The 23,880-nt window shown below is 40.8% G+C and overlaps 1 protein-coding gene across 1 annotated transcript in view; it reads right to left on the reverse strand.

The window, feature by feature from the left end:
- Window positions 1-23,880, reverse strand: part of DMD (dystrophin) — a 3,507,873-nt gene that overhangs the window by 2,358,342 nt on the left and 1,125,651 nt on the right. Inside the window, exon 20 of the mRNA XM_073614841.1 lies at window positions 2,477-2,657. Coding sequence (XP_073470942.1) covers window positions 2,477-2,657 — 181 coding nt within the window. The remainder of the gene's footprint in view (window positions 1-2,476; window positions 2,658-23,880) is intronic.

Here is a 23,880-nt window from a genome sequence, read left to right on the forward strand (position 1 = left end):
TAGACTTCGAAAATAAACATATGAGTGCTGCCAGCATTGCTGCAGAGGTTGAAGGGTTTGGGGGTCAGCCTGTCAGTGCTCAGACCATACACCGCACACTGCATCAAATTAGTCTGCATGGCTGTCGTCCCAGAAGGAAGCCTCTTCTAAGATGATGCACAAGAAAACCCGCAAATAGTTTGTTGAAGATAAGCAGACTAAGGACATGGATTACTGGAATCATGTCCTGTGGTCTAATGAGCCCAAGATACATTTATTTGGTTCAGATGGTGTGTGGCAGCAACCAGGTGAGGAGTACAAAGATAAGTGTGTCTTGCCTACAGTCAAGCATGGTGGTGGGAGTGTCATGGTCTGGGGCTGCATGCGTGCTGCCGACACTGGAGAGCTAGAGTTTATTGAGGGAACCACGAATGCCAACATTTACCGTGACATACTGAAGCAGAGTATGATCCCCTCCCTTTGGAGAATGGGCCGCTGGGCAGTATTTTAAAATGATAACGACCCCAAACACACCTCCTAGATGACCACTGCCTTGCTAAAGAAGCTGAGGGTAAAGGTGATGGACTGGCCAAGCATGTTTCCAGACCTAAACCCTATTGAGCATCTGTGGGGCATCCTCAAATGAAAGGAGGAGAAGCGCAAGGTCTCTAACATCCACAAGCTCCATGATGTGATCATGGAGGAGTGGAAGAGGTTGTGGCAACCTGTGAAGCTCTGGTGAACTCCATGCCCAAGAGGGTTAAGGCAGTGCTAGAAAATAATGGTGGCCACACAAAATATTGACACTTTGGTCCCAATTTGGACATTTTCACTTAGGGATGTATTCAATTTTGTTGCCAGCGGTTTAGACAATAATGGCTGTGTGTTGAGTTATTTTGAGGGGACAGCAAATTTACAATAATTTATTTTTTATTTTTATTTTAGTTTTTATTTTAGAGAGATTTCCTTAACATTTGTTTCTCATGATTCATCTTTCACATAAAAGGTTTGAAGATTTTTAAACCCAGGTGCGGTATTAATTAGGCAGAGTAGCAGTATAACCTTTTCCCACCACACTTCCCATCCTTATTTCCCAGTCACATCAGGTATGGTCTGAGTTCCTGTTTGATCGCCACATGCTTTTTTGTCACTTGAATTCTGTACAAATTAATACTAATTCCTATCAAAGATTAAAGTGTAGAGTGCAGCTAATGTTCTATATTAAAAAAAATGTTATGTTAATTATAGGAAGCTAGAATCTGAATAATTTTAAAAAATACACTGTAAAATATTAAACACAGAGATAATTGTTAAAAGAAACCCAATAGGAGAGAAGCTAGGTATTCATTGTTGCTGTCATAATGATCCTCTCTCTTCAATATTTTGTACATACACAGAACTGAAGTATGGGACAATAAAAGTGGAGTTAAGTCCAAAAGATATTTTTAAAGTCAAACCCAAAATCCTAACTTCATTAAACTTCATTAAAGTATTTACATTTGTAAAAGATTTTTTTTCACGCTCCAGGGATTTAGAAAAAGAAAACTAATTGAACTCCTTCATGACCAGAGGTTGTTTATACCTAGATGCCCAGACCAAAATTTAGCAGCATTATTTTGTGTTGCTTTTTTAAGAGCACATACAGCTTTTAACTGGTACGCTATTTTAATAAAATCTCTGATGTGGCTGAGGGCTTTTATTTTTCAATGAAGCCTATAACTTGCATGTGATTATTATTCCATAGCTGACATAGTGAACCCATGGTGAAGAACCATTTTCATTGGTTCCTAATATTTAATGAGGACCCAGGCTGTCAGTAATAGTTGGGACTGTCAGCCAACAGCCACACAAAGTGTTAGCTGCTTTTAGTGTCAAAGATAGGATGTTTATAAACATATCTTCAGCAAGGGGCAGCATGCTAAGTAATGTTTATTTTTTCAGATTTTGGACAGTAAATGGTTAAAATACATATTTCTATGAAACTACTGAAATAGCACACTTTTTTAAATTGATAAATACACCTATAAAACTATATGGTATTTGTACATACACAAAACAATGTTAAAACACAGATAAACATAAATGTATATTGATAAGTCACATTGGGGGTTATTTACTAAAGGCAAATCCACTTTGCACTACAAGTGCAAACTACAAGTGCAAAGTGCACTTGAAATTGCACTGAAAGTGCACTTGGATCCATAGATCCGAGGGGGACATGCCAGGAAAGTAAAAAACAACTTGCATATGATTGGATAATAAAATCAGCAGAGCTTCCCCTCATTTCAGATCTACCCCTGAGATTTAAAGTGACTGCACTTCCAAGTGCACTTTCAGTGCAATTTCAAGTGCACTTTGCACTTGTAGTGCAAAGTGGATTTGCCTTTTGTAAATAACCCCCCCTGCACACATACTTGGCTTTGCAGACAAATGTGAAGTAAACTATTTAAGATTTCTCAGTAATTATAGATCCATACGCTTCTTTGGTTGCACTTACTATTTTGAAGCTGTTTTTCTCTAGATTGCAAGTTGGAAAGAACTTGATTATAGTGGTTGAGAAAAGCTGCTACATCTGCGTCCAAAAACATTGGCCCTTGTTCCTTTTCTTTTAATTTTGTTCCCTGGACTTGCAAGGATCCAATTTCAGGCTTGAGAGCTAGAAAACGAGCAACTTCATCCTGTTTCCCAAATCATAAAACAATATCAAAATGTGCTTAGATGAATTTAAAGAAAAAAAAAAAACTTTAAAAGTACCATATTTGTAATGCAAACATTTAAAATATAATTTGACCGTTACAACGTTTTTTCTGAAAATAAATTGGTTTAAGAAGATATGCTCTTTTATAGTTGGTACATGTATAGTCTACATTTACTTAAAACAAGCATACAGCACAAAAAAAATATATATATATATATATATATATATATATATATATATATGTAAATTAAACATCTCTGCTGCATTGGCAGTAAGATGACCTTATTATTTCCTGTTTTAGATTTATGGCTTCCCATGTCATATGGTAGTACAAAAGGGACCCAACCTGTGCAAAACTGAACTGGGAAAAAGGGGTGTTCAATTTATTTATATGCATAGTTTTTAAACAGATGTTTCCTATCTCCCTCTCCCAGTACTCATATTGGGACTGGGGTAGTACTGTAATCTAATGAGACTGCACTGCATTGCCCTGTGCAATCCATCTAACACTGAAAGCTTCCCAAACTTCAAAACATCATCACAGAGCTGCTCTGTCATTTATCAGGGACAGTTGGTGGTTGATCAGTCTGTTGTGTGCAGCTGCAGGGAGGTGTAAGGGAGATCAGGGCCTGGTAGTGCTGTCCTGCATTGGTGATTGATTGCAGCATTTGCTGAACAGTGCTATAAACTCTTTAGAAGATAAGGCAATCCCCATATATGCATTTAGCATTTTTCCTCACATAAGTTGATTGAGTTTAGAACTGCCAACGTTGGTTGAATAGACAATTGTTTCATAAATGGATAATGTCTGGATGTCAGATGTTTATATTGTGTCCCTAAAATAGTAATGATGAGCTCAATGTTTTACAATGCTGATATCAGCTCCTCACCCAATGTACTTTTCTTGCTCCTCAGTATAACTTCCTAACTGAATATGTGAATCACTTTATGATTTTCTAGCATTCTGATTCTGACTTTTTCAATTTTTAGTGCAACCACCAAACTAATGGATTTTAGCACTCCCAAATATAGCACCATTTAAATGAGAAAATCAGGTTGTGACTAGAAGTAATGATGAAAATAACTAACCCCATTCTTCACAGTGGATTTAAACTCATTCAAAAAGTATTTTGCAAAAAGTAAATAACCTAATATATTTAATATTTACACCTTCCCACACTCAAAAGGAGAAGATTTCTATGGACTTTGCTATTGCTTAGAACTCCACCAACTGGCTAGGCCAATTATAGAAAAAAAAAGAAATAGCTAATCAGTTAAGACTCTACAGTTTGATTTAGAACTGCTAATAGGTATGTATCTAATGAGCTAATCTGTAGGATTCCTGTAAAGAGGTTTCCAACTTTCTTGATTAAAATAGAAAACCCTTTAAAACTGTTAAGAAACTATAAATTCAATGACCAACTGATGTTGTGTTTTCTTACTCTTGTAAAAATGTAGCATATTAGGGATATTCCATGGAAGTGGGCTTTTCTTTATATCATTCTCCACTGCAGAGTGTATTTATATATTTATCTCTCTGGTCTGACCCAGCCTCTTCAGTCTATTATTCACCGAATTATTCCAGTGAACAACACATTTTGCCCTTACCCAAAAATGAGGGCTATATTTCTATATGCTAACTTTAAATTAATCCCCTTCCATGAAACCCCCTGTACACTAGCAATTACATTGGGAAATGTATCAATCTGTATCTCTGTATCAATCAGAACAATACTGCTCTGCAGTGAGCTGTCTAAACAATCTTTTAGAATGAGAGAGTGCAAGTGCGAACTCATTTGAGTTGTGCTGCTCCCCTTCTTTTTCCAGCAAGAAGGGGAGGTTTCTGAACTAAGCTATATTGCTTAAATGAGAAGTGAGGCTAAAGCTCTTTTGGCCCTTCTTCTCCTGTAGGTCACAGGAGTGCACTTCCTTCTGCACTCCTGTGACCTGTATTCAACTGACGGTGGGCTAAAGTCTGCTGTAGGTTGAAGTAATTCAGCTTTTCCATACTCTGGAGAGACCCTGACATTAATGTTGGCATCCACCCAGATGCTGAACAGCCCAGTGCTCCAGTAAAGGCTGGAAGGGCAGAGCAGAGACCTGTGACTGATAATCACCAGCTCTCTGCTCACTGAAGACTGAGAACTGAGTGATCAGTGGTCTTTGATCAGTCTGTTTTCAGTCTTAGAAAGAGCGAGGGGCAGATGCAGCATTGGATTGATGGTGCATCCACCTAGGTGAGTATGTAGATTTGTTTTTTCAAACGTCATACTTGTCTTTTAACTGAAGTAAAGAAATGTGCGCCCCTAAAGGACTAATTAACTGTTAGTACAGTTGTCCATTAAATATTTTCCTTACCCACCTGCTTTGATATTACATACCTTCCTCCACCATTACATAAATATTCACTGTGCGGTCCCACCTGGAGCCACACAACCTTTGCTTAGAAATCATCCCTTTCTTACTGTACATACACACCATGGTCAAATTAATTCCTATAGATGGGCCATACTCATGCCAGCCTCCAGCCCTCCTGCAGAGTACAGCTCATTAACTGGAATGAGGGCAGCTGAAGATTTTTAATGTTTAACTAAAGTAGTTAATGTATGTATTTTAACTATTCAGTGGTTTGCTTGTTTGTTATTGGTATATGATCTAGCAACAGACTGCTGCAAAGTGCTAGAAACTTTAATTACCATATTTATCGTCGTATAACACGCACTTTTTTTCCCTGAAAATCGGGGGCAAATCAGGGGTGCGTGTTATACGCCGATAGTGTACCTCACTGAGCCGTCATGTCCTCTCCATTCGGCTCCTCGGCTTTCACTCGGCTCTCCCCGTCACACACACACAGTCCCGCCTCTGCCACCGGCATTGGACCAGTGTTCTGCCTATCACAGGAGCCGATGGCGGAGGCGGGACTGTGTGTGTGTAACGCGGAGAGCTGAGTGAAAGCCAAGGAGCCGAGTCAAGAGGACATGACGTTACACACACACAGTCCCGCCACCAGCATTGGACTAGTGTTCTGCCTATCACAGGAGCCGATGGCGGAGGCGGGACTGTGTGTGTGTGATGTGGAGAGCAGAGTGAAAGTCAAGGAGCTGAGTGAAGAGGACATGAAGTTACACACACACAGTCCCGCCTCCGCCACCGGCATTGGACCAGTGTTCTGCCTATCACAGGAGCCGATGGCGGAGGCGGGACTGTGTGTGTGTAACGTGAGAGCCGAGTGAAAGCCGACGAGCAGAGGGGAGAGGATGTGACGGCTCGGCTATTTCCTGATTTCAGGCTGCTGGAGAGGGAGATGGTGAGGCTGCAAAAGAATGCATTTTATTATTGGCATAAGGCATTTTAAAGGAAGGCTGTTTAAATAAAGGCATTTATCATGCTGCATTGAGGACTTTTTTATGCTTCATTGAGGACAATAATCAGGCTGTATTGATTTGTTTAGGCTGCACTGAGGACTTTATTTAGTCTGCAGAAGGGCATTAATCAGGCTGCAGATGGACATTGATGGGCACTGACCCTTAATTTGCTTCAAAGTTGTTTATTTTAAAAATATGTTTTTTTCCTGAAACTTCCCTCTTAAAATGAGGGTGCGTGTTATACGCCACCGCGTGTTATATGCCGATAAATAAGGTATATAACAATACAGTAAAATAACTAGAACAGTATTATACAGTATATATATATATATATATATATATATATATATATATATATATATATATATATATACACACACAGTATACCATTGTAAATTATTATGTACACATTATTTTACACAGTGACCACTCTGTTGTTGCTCAGAGAGGGATACAGGAAATAAAAGCCACCAATACCCTGAAGATTTATTATGAAACATGCTTATTTACAGCTGTGAGTTGATCACAATAAGAAAGCTTGAAACCATCTTTACAATCTTATCTGCATGCAGAGTGCTTAAATTTTCATGTAGAGTTTGAATTAAAACAGATACTACTGTTATTGTGCATGCTGGTCAGAGCTGATTGAACGAGCAACCCTAAACTGCAGTGTTCATCATTGTGGAATCGGAAACAGGTGTACCCAGGGCTTATTATCTTGCAAATAAACTGTATACAGGCATACCCCACTTTTAAGTACACAATGGGGTTTATTTACTAAAGCTGGAAAGTGCAAAATCAGACTCACTTCTGCATAGAAACCAATGAGCTTCCAGGTTTTATTACCAAAGCTTAATTGAACAAGCCGCGGTTAGAAGCTCATTGGTTTCTATGCAGAAGGGAGCCTGATTTTGCACTTTCCAGCTTTAGTAAATAAACCCCATTGTGTACTTAAAAGTGGGGTATGCCTGTATGAGTGCACATTAAACAAAAATGGTATTTTATTCAAACACAGAGAGGTTATTGTATGCCTTAAGGCATACCTTCTAACTGCCCCTATTTGGAGGGACTGTCCCTCATTCAGAACCAAACTCCTCTGTCCCCCTTTCCTCCACAATTGTTTCTAAAAGTGTTCTTCTGCACTTAACCTTCATCCTAGCTCTAATTATTATGTTTGCATTTTTGAAAAGCCATTAAAAAAAGGTATAGTGAAAAAATATTATTATGGGTATAACCAGTTAATTCTGACATATACAGTACATTCTTTATGGTCTGCATAACTGAGGACATAGCAAGGGTGTGCCCTTGGCCTAAATACATTGTGTACATTGTGCTAGAAGTTGACCCTCTTTCTCATCCCAAAAAGTTGGGAGGTATGCTTAAGGTGCATACCTACTTACCAGGACCGGACTTACCATTGGGCTTGACTGGGCTCAAGCCTATGGGCTATACTTGGCTAGTTCCGCTCACAGTCACACGCCTAGTCCTGCCCTATGATGGACATAACACATGGACTGGACGTGCCTGTGAGCTGAGCTAGCTGAGTACACTCTGCTATGTATGTATATCGGCGGCGCTCACAGTCACGTCCAGTCCCGCCATTGGACCTGTGTTATGTCCATCATAGGGCGGGACTGGGTGGGACTGCGAGAGGAGCCGAGAAAAGCCGACAGGAGCCAAGATACACAGGACTGGCTCTGTGTATCTCAGCGGTGCCATATTTAAACTGCAGTGACACTGAAAATCACTGCAGTTTAACTGCAGCCTGGGCAAGGCTGCAAATGACACGGACAAGGCTGCAGATGGACACTGATAAGACTGCAGATGGAGGCTGCAAGGCTGCAAATGACACTGACAAGGCTGCAAGGCTGCAAATGACACGGACAAGGCTGCAAGGCTGCAAATGACACTGATAAAGCTGCAAATGACACTGATAAGGCTGCAAATGACACTGATAAGGCTGCAAACGACACTGGACAAGCATGCAGATGGACGCTGTGCAAGGCTGCATTGATGAGCATTTAAATGTAAGTTTTTTTCCTTAAATAGTTCTTTTTCCTTAAAATTCCTTAAACTCTTATCTTGAGGTTTGCTGATTGGTTATTGGCAGTTACGTAGTGCCTCGTTTACTGCCATTGAGAAAAAGAGTCTGCATTAGACAATGATGTAATGGCAGACAAACGGTATCAGAGTGGCGCGCTTAAAAGAAAACTAAAGGTTTAAAGTAATGTATAGAAGGTAGGGCCCGAAAGTGACTCAAGCCCAGGGGCCCCAACCACCCTAAGTCCTGCCCTGCTAGTTACCTAGTTATAGGTAACACTGTAGGCTAAGAACATTTTAGCAGAAGGAAGTAATATGAGAGATATCCCTGCACTGTGTACAAAGTTTATAGACAATCCTGTTATCACCACCCACAGTGTATTGAATCAGCTACTGCAGGGAGATAACTGCTATATAGAATTGATTCAATGTTGCAGAGACAAAACTTGTTTAACAAGTTTTCCAGACTGAAAAAGATGAGCAATGCATCATCTAAAGGCAATAATATGCAGAGGAATTCAAAATAGTTCTGATGACAATTTCCTAGCAGTGGTTCCCTAAAGAACTACCTGCGCCTAATTTGAGCAAGCATTTGCACCAATGTTGGTAACATTACCGACACATCCAGCAAATTGAGACAGATTCTTGAGGAATTATTACCAGTTCACTGATCAGTTCAATAACGTGAAAATTCTCATTCACATTGACAAAACTAGGAGGTCACATGTTAAAATTATTAGAAAATCTGAATCTGTCTTCCTCTTATTATATATTAGAAGAATCACCCTGTGAAAACTGTATGCTTTTGCATTTGGTTTTATGGACAGTACTTTATCTTTTCAACTGTGAAATGATTAAATAAAAATAAACAAATACAGATTAACAGCATTCCAAATCCATTTTTGCATGCAGCTCTTTCAAGATAGCTGGAACTCACTGGCGTCTTTGACAACAAGTGAATAACTAGTTGTAAAGGAGCCCGTCCCCGCCGCATCCCTAACAAACATGACTTATCTGATAGCAGTATGTAAACCAAAGAGGAGCCAGCACAAAAACATGTAAAAAAAAAGTGTGGGGTCCCCTAACAATTCATACCAGGCCTTTTGAGTCTGGTATGGATATTGGGGGGCCTCATGCCAAGTTTAATTTTTATTTTTGATGTGAGGTTCCACCTAAAATCCATACCAGACTTGAAGGGGAACCCCACATTGTTGTTTTTTTATTTGTTAATGCTGGCTTTTCTTTTTTTTACATTCTGCTATCTGTGGGGAACCCCACTGAGAGCAGATGAGTCATGGTTGTTAAGGATATGGTGGGTCCAGGCTCCTTAACAACCAGCACTATTCATTAAATAGCATGTGGCTAGACTATGACTTATTTAACAAATGCTCCTGTTTATATATATATATATATATATATATATATATATATATATATATATTTTTTTTTTTTTGTGAACTGACTTTTAACTAGGTTAATGCAATAATTAACAAACACTTCTTATTTTTGTGGTAAATATCCCATATGCCTTTAGTGAATTGAGCTTTTAAATATTGCATACAATATTTGGATATGTGACCCAAATATCACATATGATCTCCTTTAGTGAATTGAGCCCAGAGTCCTTTAAGATTATTTACATTTTTTCTCCATACCATAGCCAAGCATGACGAAAGAAAAACTTGTATGAATAGCATCAGAGAAAAAAGTTTCTTAGTCAGTATAGAGCTACAGCTGTGTAGCTTAAAAGCTTTTAGGTGCATTTCCTCAAGATATGACATATTACGACACATTCATTAAAATTGCCATAGTGCTCTTCAATGTATTAGTGCAATGATAGAGCAAAGTATAGTAACTCATATAAACTAATCATAATACATTTTGTATTGATTCAATGACAATAAACTAAGACCTGATTGATTACTATGAGTTCTGCAGTTTTCATACTGTTTTACCCCCTTTGTCTTATTAGATTAGCTAGACATTCTATCTAATATATTAAATTAATTAAAGTACTATTAAACTGTCTCAAATTTACTCATTCTATCTGCAAGCAGCAATATCAGCCTGCATTTATATTTTGATTGACGCTCATGTAATTCCTACTGGAGATTTGTATTTCTCACGCTAGGTTTTGTATGCCTCACAAGTATTTTAGAAGCAGTGCAGAGATTTCTGGAAAAAATACAACAGACTTCTTGCCAAAGTTATCTTACCAATAAGTTTCCTTGACTGGATCTGTGCCACCGATCGTGAACTTTATGAAAGTGCTATAATTTAAAGTTTATACCAAACTGTAAAACAGCCCACAGATTTGTCATACAACTGATCGCTTCAGACATTATTTTGTCCATTTTCAGGAAATACTGCTGGCACTACCAGCTTCCTTTGCAGCACAATAAATCACAGCCCCATTTGGAAAAATAAGCAACAAAATGGCAGTTATGTGGCATCCTTATTGTTTGAAAAATTTAGCAGTTTGAATACCAGCATAAGCTATCAACAATAGCTTACATAAAGGATTTCATATACTGGTTTCCTGATATATATATATATATATATATATATATATATATATATATATATATATAGGCATACCCCACTTTTAAGTACACAATGGGGTTTATTTACTAAAGCTGGAAAGTGCAAAATCAGGCTCCCTTCTGCATAGAAACCAATGAACTTCTAACCCCGGCTTGTTCAATTAAGCTTTGGTAATAAAACCTGGAAGCTCATTGGTTTCTATGCAGAAGTGAGTCTGATTTTGCACTTTCCAGCTTTAGTAAATAAACCCCATTGTGTACTTAAAAGTGTGGTATGCCTGTATATATATATATATATATATATATATATATATATATATATACTGTATATACAGTGCTCAGCATAAATGAGTGCACCCCAACAGATTTGTCAGAAAACCTTTACTTTCCTTCAGAAGCAACATTTTTTATGGGACACTATACTACAAAATACTCCTGCAAATGTGGGCCATTGATTGCAACCAAGATTTGTTAATTTGCACACACAAAAAAGTATTTTTCCTAACAAATTAATTCAAGAACATGTTGCAAAAATGAATACCACTGCAGCGGCGGTATAGTCGCGCTGCCCAATTGATTTCAATGGGCAGGAGTGGTTTAGGAGTGGTGAATACACCGCTCCTTCACCACTCTTAGGAGCAAAGTTACATTTTAGACCACAAGATCCTAATTAACAAGAATTCAACTACAGTTGAGTCTAATTATTCATTAAACAGGTGTCCAGAAGACATTATGATTACTGATTATAAAAGGGCGTTAATTAACAAAAAAAAACCCTTCCCATTTCATGCTGTCAGCAATGGCACCACATGAAATGTCACAAGGCCTAAGAAAGAAAATACTTTCTTTACACAAGAAAGGTGCAGACTGAAAGAAGATCAGCAAAGCTTTACTTATCAGTCATAATACTGTAGCAAAAAAGATACAAAAATGTAACAAAGATGGAACTGCAACAGCAATCTCACAGAGACATCCAGGCCATCCATGGAAGTTAACACCTCCACAGGAGCGTCTTCTGATGAGAAGGGTTGAAGAAAATCACCATGCAAGTTCACTGCAGTTAGCTAAAGAAGTAGAAAGCCAAACTGGGGTGATTGTTTCCTGTGGCATAATACAGCACACACTGCAGAGGAATGGCATGCATGGGAGTCGTTCATGAAGGAAGCCTCTCCTAAAGCCCATTCACAAAAAAGCCCACCTAGAATATGCCAGGGCACATGCTGAAAAAGAAGAAGACTACTGGGACTCTGTACTCCGGAGTGATGAGACCAATATAAATGTTTTTGGAACTGATGACTTCAAAAGTGTATGGCATCACAAAGGTGAGGAGTACAAAGAAAAATGCATGGTGCCTACAGTGAAACATGGTGGTGGCAGTGTCATTCTGTGGGGCTGCATGAGTGCTACTGGTGTCGGGAAGCTGAATTTCGTTGATGGTATCGTGAATTCACAGATTTAGTGCTCTATATTGAAAGATGCCACCATCACTCCGTGCCCTTGGTTGTCATACACTTTTTCAACATGACAATGATCCAAAACACACATCTAAGGCCACTGTTGTATTTCTGAAGAAAAACAGGGTAAAAGTGATTCAGTGGCCAAGTATTTCTCCTGATCTGAACCCAATCAAACACCTACAGTATGAGGAATTTTGAAGAGACAAGTTAAGCATCACTCTCCATCCAGCATCCATGTTCTAAAGGCAGTCGTTCTTGAAGAATGGAATAAGATACATGATGCAATATGTCACCAACTTGTTCATTCCGTGCCTAGTAGACTTGGTGCTGTCCTTACAAATCATGGAGGTCATACAAAATACTAGACGTAGTAGTTTTTGTTGTGGGGTGTATTCATTTTTGCATCAACTAATTTAAGTAAAACAGAATATTTTGTAATATTAGGTTATATTATTAACCTTACTTTCATGTAATGGAGCTAAACAAATGTTCTATGAAATTCAGTTTTGTCAACATTTTGAAAATGTTTCTTGTGTTCATTGAGATATTGATTAAAATCTTACTTTTCAAAAGGTGTGTACTCGTTTATGCTGAGCACTGTATATACAATAAATATATTGGTTAGAACACATAAAGTTGAACTTTAAAGATAACTTCTTAGTAGGGAATATGAATGAAAACTGTAAAATGTACACTTTTTATTGAAGGTTTAGGGCCCCTTTCACACTGGGGCATTTTGCAGGCGCTACAGTACTAAAAATAGCACCAGCAATGCGCCCTGAAACAGCCGCTGCTGTGTCTCCAGTGTGAAAGCCCTCGGGCTTTTGCACTGGAGTGGTGCGCTGGCAGGACGGAAAAAAAAAACTCCTGCAAGCAGAATCTTTGGAGTGGTGAAGGAGCGGTGTATTCACCACTCCTAAATCACTCCTGCCCATTGAAATCAATTGGGCAGCGCGACTATACCGCCGCTGCAGTGGTGCTTTGCGGGTGGTTTTAACCCTTTTTTGGCTGCTAGCAGGGGTTAAAACTGCCCTGCTAGTGGCCAAATAGCACCGCTAAAATGACGGTAATGCGCCGCTAAAAATAGCGGCATTTTACCGCCAACGCACCCACCGCCCCAGTGTGAAACCGGCCTTAGTCTCTGGGGTTATTATGTTAATTCTGATGTCACTACCTGGTTATTGACTGGAAACATGCATGCAACAAGGGCACTCTATGTCTGAATATACAAGGTCAGTGAATCAGCAAGCAGTGAAGGGTGGATCAACCTAAAAGCTCTGGCACTTATACTAAATCAAACACGTTTAGCAATGGTAGTAGCTCCCAAACCTCTCTCCGTGCAGGTTTCCCTTAAGACTTTATATACAGTATATGTATGGTCAAAACTTTTTTTTTCTTTTTTTGTTTTAGATGGAGTTGGATTGGAACCCCCTTAAGGCTTTCATTTGCTTTCTGGTCCCTGCTAGGGGGATTCATCCTCTCTATTTATCTACTGTCACCATGACAGCAAGCAAAAAGAAATCTAAAACTTTATAGATGTCACCAGAATAAGAAATGAGGGACACCCATCCCAAAGAAAATGGTCTAACAGGGTAATTCTCCTCCTTTTGAGAATTTTCCTCTAACCTTCTATTGTATATTGAGGACAGGAAATGATAAGGAATATTCCAAACAGGAACACAGTATATAAACGTTCAGTGGTCTTAGCTCTTCTCATATATTATCAATCACAAAAAGAAAAAAAATGTGGCTAAACATACTGTATATACACTTAAAATCCAGTCAGACTACAAATGTTTCTTACTACTTAACATTCTTTGAACACAAGAAAAGTTTGGTTGTGGTTTGCTGCTTTGGAATTACTTTGTAATTCACATAGGCAGTGCAGTATATGGAACCTATGCTGGCCAGCTCTAAGCTCTAAGAAATCATTGTATTACTTATTGTATTATAAATCCCTTTTGTATCTCTGCAGTCTTATTTGTAGAGGTAGGGAAAGGAAGAATATATATCGTATTTTACTTAATAAATTGTGCTACACTAAGCCAGTTTGGCACTTTCTTCCCTTCCCTTCCTATTTTACAGATTGTGGATTTCCAGCCCACAAATGAAAGCAGCCTTGCCATTACCACGGTGTCAGCCATTTTCTACTAATTTACATTCTTATTCCTATACATCTGGGAATAAGTATCTTTCAATACCTCTTCTATAACCTGATATATGACATTTTATCACTATAGGATGGGCACAGTGTCAGCGCTGTAGTGATTTTTGGTTATGTCTATTTATTTCTAGGTGTCCCCGTTTGTTAGGTTATTTTTAAATAACATTCAATACACATCTTAATTGAAGGTGGATTGATTTGGTTAGGCTTTTTGGGGTTGATTTACTATGGCAAGGGATTTGTTTTCTGTATTTCTGCACATGATTGGGTGATAGAAATCACCAGAGCTTCACCTCATTCACTAAGCTAAGGGTAAATTCCCTTGCATAGTAATTTTTTCCTGCAAAGTTAAAAGCCCATTGGCCTTCAGCAAACCAGCCCTACTCTACCAATAATCAGGATGGTTAGCCTGTGATTTTGGAGTTCACCAGGTATCTACTTTTTATTTGAAAATTGCAGTTGCTCCTGGCAGATTTTAAAAGACTGGAAACAATGTATATTCAGAGTCCTATGGCCAAATGTATTACATGCTGAACTGCCAGTTCCCAGAGTGTTACTGTCTAACTATTATCTGTATGACAAGTTGTACTGTATACATTATGGAAGATGGTGCATGATGTAAATCCAATCCTTTTTCCTCTCACGGAACTTTGATTATTCTCTTGAAACAAAAAGAGCTATGCATTATGCTACCATTCTAATCCTACACCCTACCAGAGGAGTCAATATGAAACATTTGCTGATTATAAAAAATGTATATGGGAAAAACATAAACATAGATAAAGGGAAGAGTACATAGTTACATAGTTACATAGTAGGTGAGGTTGAAAAAAGACACAAGTCCATCAAGTCCAACCTATGTGTGTGATTATGTGTCAGTATTACATTACATATCCCTGTATATTGCGGTCATTCAGGTGATTATCTAATAGTTTCTTGAAGCTATCAATGCTCCCCGCTGAGACCACCGCCTGTGGAAGGGAATTCCACATCCTTGCCGCTCTTACAGTAAAGAACCCTCTACGTAGTTTAAGGTTAAACCTCTTTTCTTCTAATTGTAATGAGTGGCCACGAGTCTTATTAAACTCTCTTCTGCGAAAAAGTTTTATCCCTATTGTGGGGTCACCAGTACAGTATTTGTAAATTGAAATCATATCCCCTCTCAAGCGTCTCTTCTCCAGAGAGAATAAGTTCAGTGCTCGCAACCTTTCCTCATAACTAAGATCCTCCAGACCCTTTATTAGCTTTGTTGCCCTTCTTTGTACTCGCTCCATTTCCAGTACGTCCCTCCTGAGGACTGGTGCCCAGAACTGGACAGCATACTCCAGGTGCGGGCGGACCAGAGTCTTGTAGAGCGGGAGAATTATCGTTTTATCTCTGCAGTTGATCCCCCTTTTAATGCATGCCAATATTCTGTTTGCTTTATTAGCAGCAGCTTGGCATTGCATGCCATTGCTGAGCCTATCATCCACTAGGACCCCCAGGTCCTTTTCCATCCTAGATTCCCCCAGAGGTTCTCCCCCCAGTGTATAGATTGCATTCATATTTTTGCCACCCAAATGCATTATTTTACATTTTTCTACATTGAACCTCATTTGCCATGTAGTAACTCATGCGATATTAGTATATACAGGACAGTTTTATCAAAACTGTAAAAAAGCAGTAGAAAAGCTGTTGTCCATGCAAACAAATTAGGTTTCAAATGTAATTGATTTATTTACCTAATTATTTTTTGATAAACGGTAATTAGAACCCTCCCAGTAGATTGAGGAATATTATTAATTGTATCTTCCTTTAAGAATAATGCTATTTGTGCATACTAACATGTGAGGACAGACAGGTGTGTGTCGGCCCTCCCCAAGGACATTTTCTTGTGTGGCCCAACTTCCTACCGCAGTGGTTTTGGGAGTGGAAAATCATACAGAGGCAGTTTGCCCACTGTCAAACGCTACTGGTGTTTGCTGCATTTCCCAATACAAGTTATATTATATACGATAAAGTGCTGGTGTGCCGTATCAATCAATTGTACATATATTAACATGTGCATCAATTCATATAACATATGCAAAACTCATCAGTATATAGAAATATAAAAAACTAAATCCAGTCCATAAATGCAAAGGTAAGCATGTAGCCAATGAAAGTAGTGCATACAAGTTCATCAGAAATGATGCATAAAAAGTTCATCAAGTATCAAAACTAAAAGTGCTCCGTGCTTTTGCAAAATTACTGCAAGACCAAACGTGCAGACTTCAACAAGGGTGCGTACTCACCCGCAGGTATGGACGCTCTGGGCTTATGTCGAGGTGGGTCAACAAGGCTTATATGAATATGTAATATAGTGACAGTGTAGCGCTACTAGAAAGTGAAAGTAAATCACAAAAAAAAACTAAATAACACATCTAATAAAACCAAAAGGCAATAAATTGGCTATACTATATATAACTCAGTGAGGGTGTAAGAAAAAATGTCCACAAAAAATGGTAAATACCTGAGGAGAAGGTAATCCCAATCGTGAAACGATGGTGTAAGGCTTGTCTGTAGTCAATAACAGCGAAACTCAAGAGGTAAATGGGTACTCTTACCAGCTATGATAGACCCCAGATGTCATACAACAGAGGGGTCAGACAGGCTTGAGATCTTACGATGTATTCATCAGATGTTACTCAGGTACTGAACACAGGTAGATGGAACCAGTTCAAGATGATATCCTCAGCTCCTGCTATGTGAGGAAGAAAGTGAGGTCCAGGCTTCCCTTTAATTGTGATTTTTTACTTGCTCTGGCTTGATCTTTTCCTATAAACTGTTCCTGAGTATTACAACCCAAACCGTACCTCTCTCCCCCCCCCCAACTAGGGCCATTTTCATCCCTTCCCCCACTCCTCCCGTTGCCCAGTTCTAACCTCTGAGTGCCCCCCAACACCGGCCACCCAGTTTATCACCTACCCCCCATAATGCAAATTGCATCCTGGAATGTTAAGGGGCTTCGCTCCCCACATAAATGAAAAAGGGCTGAAAACTGACATTGCCCACTTACAAGAGATACATCTTCCCTCAGAAGACTTCCTGTGCATGCGCAGCCTATGGGTGGGGAAAGTATTTGGCTCAGCATCAACTAACAGTAAAGCAGGAGTCTTGATCCTTATCCATCAAAATCTCCCGTACAAACTAACATCCATAGCAAACGACATGGGAGGTCGTCTTCTGACCCCCCACATGCGTATCGTGACCAGAGATCTCATGATCACAAACATATATGCCCCCAACTCTTCCACCAAAACCTTCTTCCAGTCAGCCTTGTCCCATATAGCCCCATACATGTATCTGAAGAAAGGAGAGAGCAATGCCATTCTGAGTGCAGTATGTAATAAAAAAACTATTTAATGAGTTCAAATAAACTCAGATGTAGGCAATATTTAACATGCGTGTATGAGATCCTTTTGCTCCCTTGATGTCCAGCTGAGCAATGGTAGTGTGTCAGTCCTGGCCGCTCCGGTGATTTCCGCAGCTCTGAGATTGGATGATGTCAGCATGGCCAGCACGTCAGCACTGATGGACAGGGTGTGTGGTCTGAGCCTGTCCATCTGTGCTGACGTGCTGACCGTGCTGACATCATCCTGCCTCGGAGCTGCGGAAACCACCAGAGCGGACGGGGACTGACACACCACCGCTGCCCAGCCGGACATCAAGTGAGCAAAAGGATCTCATACACACATGTTAAATACTGCCTACATGTGAGTTTATTTGAACTCATTAAAAAAATGTTTTATCACACACTGCACTCAGAATGGCACTGCATTCTCCGTTCTTCTTATCAAACACAGAGCCTCTTCTACTCTCCTGAGCTGGCTGCCGTTCCTGGCACTGACTAGAACCTTATCAGGTCTGGTCCTGGGAGTATCTGTACTCTGCTTTAGAGCATATTCTTGCATGTTTTAGACTGTCCCAATTTCCACTAGTTGCCTATTTAAGCACCTTATTTGTCTTACTCTGCCATACATGCATCTACCTCTTGTGATTGGAGGTGATCTAAACTCAGTTATGGTAGCACACGAAGACAAGTCCATGACAAGACCCCCAACCCACCCCCATTCACAATCTCCAGTCATTCTGTTATTCTCTTTCACTGACGCTCTCCAACTTATTGATCTCTGGTGACTAACACACCACGAAGGTATAGAATTAACTTTTTACTCACCCCCTCACCACACTTTGTCCAGAATCGACTATCTATTTTGCAACCCCGCTCTTTTGCCTCATACATCAGATACTCTTATTCATGAAATATCGATATCAGATCATGCCCCCGTCACATTCTCAATACGAGCTTACAACCTCCAGCCAAAACCTAGCGCTTCCCCCAATATTTATCCCACAACCCAGATCTCCAGAAAGTCCTACAAGAGGCCTGGTCTGAGTACGAATCAACAAAAGTCACAGCACTTGCCCCAACCTATGCTGAGATGCTGACAATGCTGTTTTGCAAAATTATTGCATTTGCATTCTCCTACAAAAGAAAAGTTCTAAAGCACTATCAAGAAGCCAGCGACCATCTCAGACACACCCAACCACTGCTCTCACAGAACAACTCCCCTGAGCATCGCAAATCATGGCGAGAAGCCAAGGCTGAATTTGATTTATGTGCTGAGGCCCAGGAACAATGGCGTCACTAAGGGGGGGCAGAGGGGGCCCTGACCCCCCCAACATTATGCGGTTCCCCCCCATTAAATGTTTTCTTTTTTTTTTACAAAAAGGCAATGTCTTTTTGTTTGCATTCGTAACTGATGCGCCCCATCTTACTTGGGCCGCCTCTGGAGTAACACAGTCTCTATTGAGAGGGAGAGCATCCCCAGTCAGCTCCTGCGGGTGATTCCTCCCCCCTCCCTCTGCTCTCTGACACTGCATAATGTGAGCACTCACACAACCATGGCCGCCCAATCTGCTCCTTCCCCTGCATCCTCATTGGCAGGGAGAAGAGCAAGTTGCAGGAAGGACTCCACTAGGACTCTCAGTTACTGAAAAAACAGACTGATTTCTCCCATCCTTAGGACAGGAGAACCAGCCTGTAAATTCTAGACATGTGCATTCGTTTTCGTCCAAATGCATTTTCGTCCGAATTTCAGGTATTTTCGTTATCGTTTTGACAAACGATAACGAAAGTGCAGAGTCCGAAAAACGAAAGATCCGACATAAACAAATGCTTTATTTTCGTTTTCGTTGCTACAACAGTTCGATATAGATAGGAGATTCGACATGATGATGACAATAACAATCTGTGTCCATCAAACCTGTGGTCGAATGTGCCTAACCTTAGCTCTATTAGTCCAAGATTATTCTACATAGAGAGAAAAGATTCGACATAGAGAGAAAAGATTCGACGTAGGGGAGGAAAGATTCGACGTAGAGGAGGAAAGATTCGACGTAGAGGAAAGATTCGACGTAGGGGAGAAAGGATTCGACGTAGGGGAGAAAAGATTCGACATAGGGGAGAAAAGATAAATAAAAATAATGATGATGATGAATGTTAATGGCTGATTGTAGCCAAAGAGGAGGAGCAGTAAAATAGCTAGAACTAAGTACACACGTACTTTGGCTTATGGTGTCTGTTGAAAGTTCTAAGAAGATTCGACGGAGCAGGTAAACTATACGGCGTTGTACAGTTTAGCTGCTCCGTCGAATCTTCTTTGAACATTCGACAGACACCATAAGCCTTCAATGACAGATTCGACCTAAATTTGGATTTTCGGACGAATGCAATTTTTAACGAAAAACGAAATAAATAATAACGAATTTCGGGAGTAACTAAATAAATTTATTTTTCAGACGAAAACAAAATTCCGAAACGAAATATTTCAGTGTGCACATGTCTAGTAAATTCCAAGAGATGCCAGACCAGTGCTGTCAGGGGGCAGGACAGCAAGAGGGGGCTGGGAAACTCCACAGTGGCAGAACACCAGGGCCCGGTGGCAAGACAACCTTTGCAACCCTGATAGTTCTCCCACTGCTTTGGACCCTTATATTTTCTTGGTATGCTGGTGACATATATCTCTTGTTTTCTGACACCCTGGAGGGCCCCAATACAGTAGGAAGGGAGCTCACTGCAGAACATGTGAAAGGGCCGTTGTGGGATCATAGTAAAGGGCCCCAGGATAAATATATATATGTGCCCAACCTAAATATGAAAGCTGGAGACGCCACTGACCAGGAACGAATATATCAAGCACATTTAGACTTGCAATACTACAAATTCAACAATAAGCCAGGGAAGTTTTTGGTGACTGTGCAAGGGCACCCATACCCCACCCATATATCAATGCCAACAAAATCTACGACTAGCACTATTCACGGACGACATTCTCCTTTTCACATCCAATCCAGCTTCAGATATGATAACTATCTAAGAACTTTTTACCTGTTTTTATGCCACGTACACACGACCGGAATTTCGACCTGCAAAAGACCGATGAGAGTTTTTCGGAAAATGCGACCATGTGTATGCACCATTGGTCTTTTTCTGGCAGAATTCCAGCCAGCAAAAGATTGAGAGCATGCTCTCAATTTTTCGGTCGGGAAAAGTTCCTATCCGAAAATGCGATTGTCTGTGGCAATTCCGACACGCAAAATTCGATGCATGCTCGAAAGCATTTAACTTCATCTTCTCGGCTCGTCGTAGTGTTGTACGTCACTACGCTCTTGACGGTCGTATGCAAGGCAAACTTGAGCGAAGTCCCGTCAGAAAAGCCATCATATCTTTTTCCGACGAGAAATCCGCTCGTGTGTACGCGGCATAAGAGTTACTCGGGCCTGAATATAAATTTTTACAAAAGTGAAATTCTCTTCTTGCTACACACTAGGCCCCCATCATGGACCAGTTCCTCCATCTTCTCTGTCACAGAATCCCACATCACCTACCTAGGTATTAACATTGGTAAAATACCCTCCCCTCTATGCAATATTAATTTCACTCCAGTAATCTCTAAATTCTCGGGTGAACTGGAGACATGAATGGATCTCCCCATCTTGCTTCTCTGGAGGTGTAACCTATTTAAAATGGTCAGCCAGACTCCTGTACTCCCAACAAACCATCCCTATATTGTTGTGTCACAGTGACGTACAAAAACTATACAAAACTCTATCAAAATTTCTATGGCAAAGATGACGTCCCCGCATTGCTCTGCACAAACTATTCCTCCCGAGAGGCGAGGGGGGGCAAACCTCCCCAACCTAACGGTTTACAATCTTTCTTGTCTGTTACGAGTTTATATGGACTGGATTTCGCAAAGCTCTAAATATAACAATCACGAGTTAGAAACTCATATGGCAAGCCCATACAGTCTACCTGCCTTAATACACTGCAAGCTACAATCTATCCCCTCTCACCTACAATGGAACTTGCTAATACGGGATACGCTGGTTGCCTGGTGTGAGACCAGACGAAAGTTTAAACTGTCACCATCGGTATCTCGCCATATACCAATCCATGGGAACCCTCCTTTCAGAGCACCAAATTCCACACAGGCTACACGGTGTGGGCTTCCCAAGGTCTGTCACATATTGTTCAGCTCTTTGATCTGACTACAGGCTCAGCACTACCCACTGCTCAAATGCTGTCTCATTTTAAGCTACCGCAACATAATTTCCTGTATGTTCACCGAGCCCTTCAGCACATTACAAGCTTATGTCCAAAAAGACTCCAAAGATTTCACCCCGCACTCTTGGACACCCTACTGGAAAAGCTGCAATACAAAATGTCAGACATTTACAAGCCTTTGAACTCTAGCCTCACCAAGCCTTTCCCCTCCACCTTGGTGACATCCTGGAATAAAGACCTAAACTCCCCAGAAGCTGTAAACCGTATTTAGGCTGGGTACAACTCCACATGCACTCTGATTACCAATGAGTTCTGGCGTGAACAACAGTTCAAGATAATGCATTGGGACTACATCCCACACCTCCCCTCTCTGCAACAACCACTTAAACGCCTATGCCCACTGTGCGGACAAGACAAGCCATCGCTACTCCAAAGGCTCTGGAAATGCTCTCACATTGCCTCCTTCTTGGACCAAGTTGAACGGTCACAGGACGCTCTCCCACAAAAGATGTCTACCCTTTGTTGTTTGGCGACTTAACGTCTGTGTCAGGAAAGGGTCAGTCCGCTGGAAGGATCTACCATTTGGCATGCAGTACTGAGGTCCACCAGCAGGTGTCTCCTGGCAGTTTGGAACTGTCAGGAGAGTCTTTCCCTGCTGGTGTTATGTCATCATTGGGCCGCAGTACTGACGTCCACCAGCGGATGGATCCTGCCAGTATGGAGCAGACAACACCCCCTGCGCTCAGCTGTTACATGAGGACAATCACTGGCAGTCCCATAAATACCCGGCAAGCCCTCACATGCTTGCCTTGGTATCTTTCTTCTTTGCACCCTGACCTGTACCTGTGACCTGTATCCTGAACCCTGTAACCTGTATCTGAACCTGAGCCTGCACCTGAGCCTGCGCCTGAGCCTGTACCCGATCCCATCATGATCCCGTCCCTCCTGTGTTCCAGTTCCCTTGTAAGCCTGATCCCATCCATTATCCCCCTCTCCTATCCTGCCCTTGTTCAGTTGCTGATCCCCTGTGTATGACCCTGGCCTGGCTAACGTGTTTTATTTCAGTACTTCCATTTGGCTGTAAATATTATCTGTTGTCTGTGGGTTTCTGTTGGTTGGTTGAGCACTATTTGTATTTGGGGTGTTTACTTATTTATATCACTTATCTTAAATAAACATTCTTATACACTTTACATGCATTTTGGTTTCCTCTTTGCTGTCCACACAATCTGGTCACACCTGTTCATGACAGTCTGTCTCTCCAAGGGACTCGGCAGCACAAGTCATCATACAACGAAATAAGGCCTGGCTGTCAACCTGCTTTATGTTAGCCAGATGTGCCATTCCCCAAAAATGGTCCTCCACCATCCCACCCACTATTTTTGATGTCATACAAGATCCTGTTGCATAAGGAAAAGCTTCATGTCGATCTGTCAACCACCAGCATGCCATCTCACCTACAGCTCAAATGGTTACCCCTTATTACGAGGATTCTACCAAGCAAGGATCAACCTGGATACCTAATTCCACCCACTTGTATCAGCTACCACCCACAATGATGCCATCCTTCAAGATGCTCCCAATCTCGTCCTACAATGACATACACTCTGACCTACGGGTGTATTTCTCTAACCTACTCCACGAGTGACTATCTGAACCCTAAGACACCCCAGAATTACTACTTGAGAACTTTAGTATTTCTGAGGCACTTTCTTTCCGCCCCCCCCCATCCCCTCCTGCCGGTTGCTTTATAGTATCTTGTTTACTTTACTGCCAATTTGCTATTCTATATGCCACCTTAGTCAGACCCTAATTAATCCATCCATCTGTCTCCACTCTCAGGGCATTTCTACATCACACTCTCAATGCTTTCCTATTAACAGAGCAGGACCTGCCTGTTGGAGATGACTCTCCTTACCAGACCTAACATCTCCTTATTCGCCCCCCCAACTGTCTCCCCCTCCCCTTTCGTTTTCTGTCCACTCCAGGGTCGCAGCAGGGTAGAGCGGGAGGGGTAGGAGAGCATTACTCATAGTCTGATCC

Source organism: Aquarana catesbeiana, linkage group LG02, assembly GCF_042186555.1.
Source record: "Aquarana catesbeiana isolate 2022-GZ linkage group LG02, ASM4218655v1, whole genome shotgun sequence".
Classification (NCBI taxonomy): domain Eukaryota; kingdom Metazoa; phylum Chordata; class Amphibia; order Anura; family Ranidae; genus Aquarana; species Aquarana catesbeiana.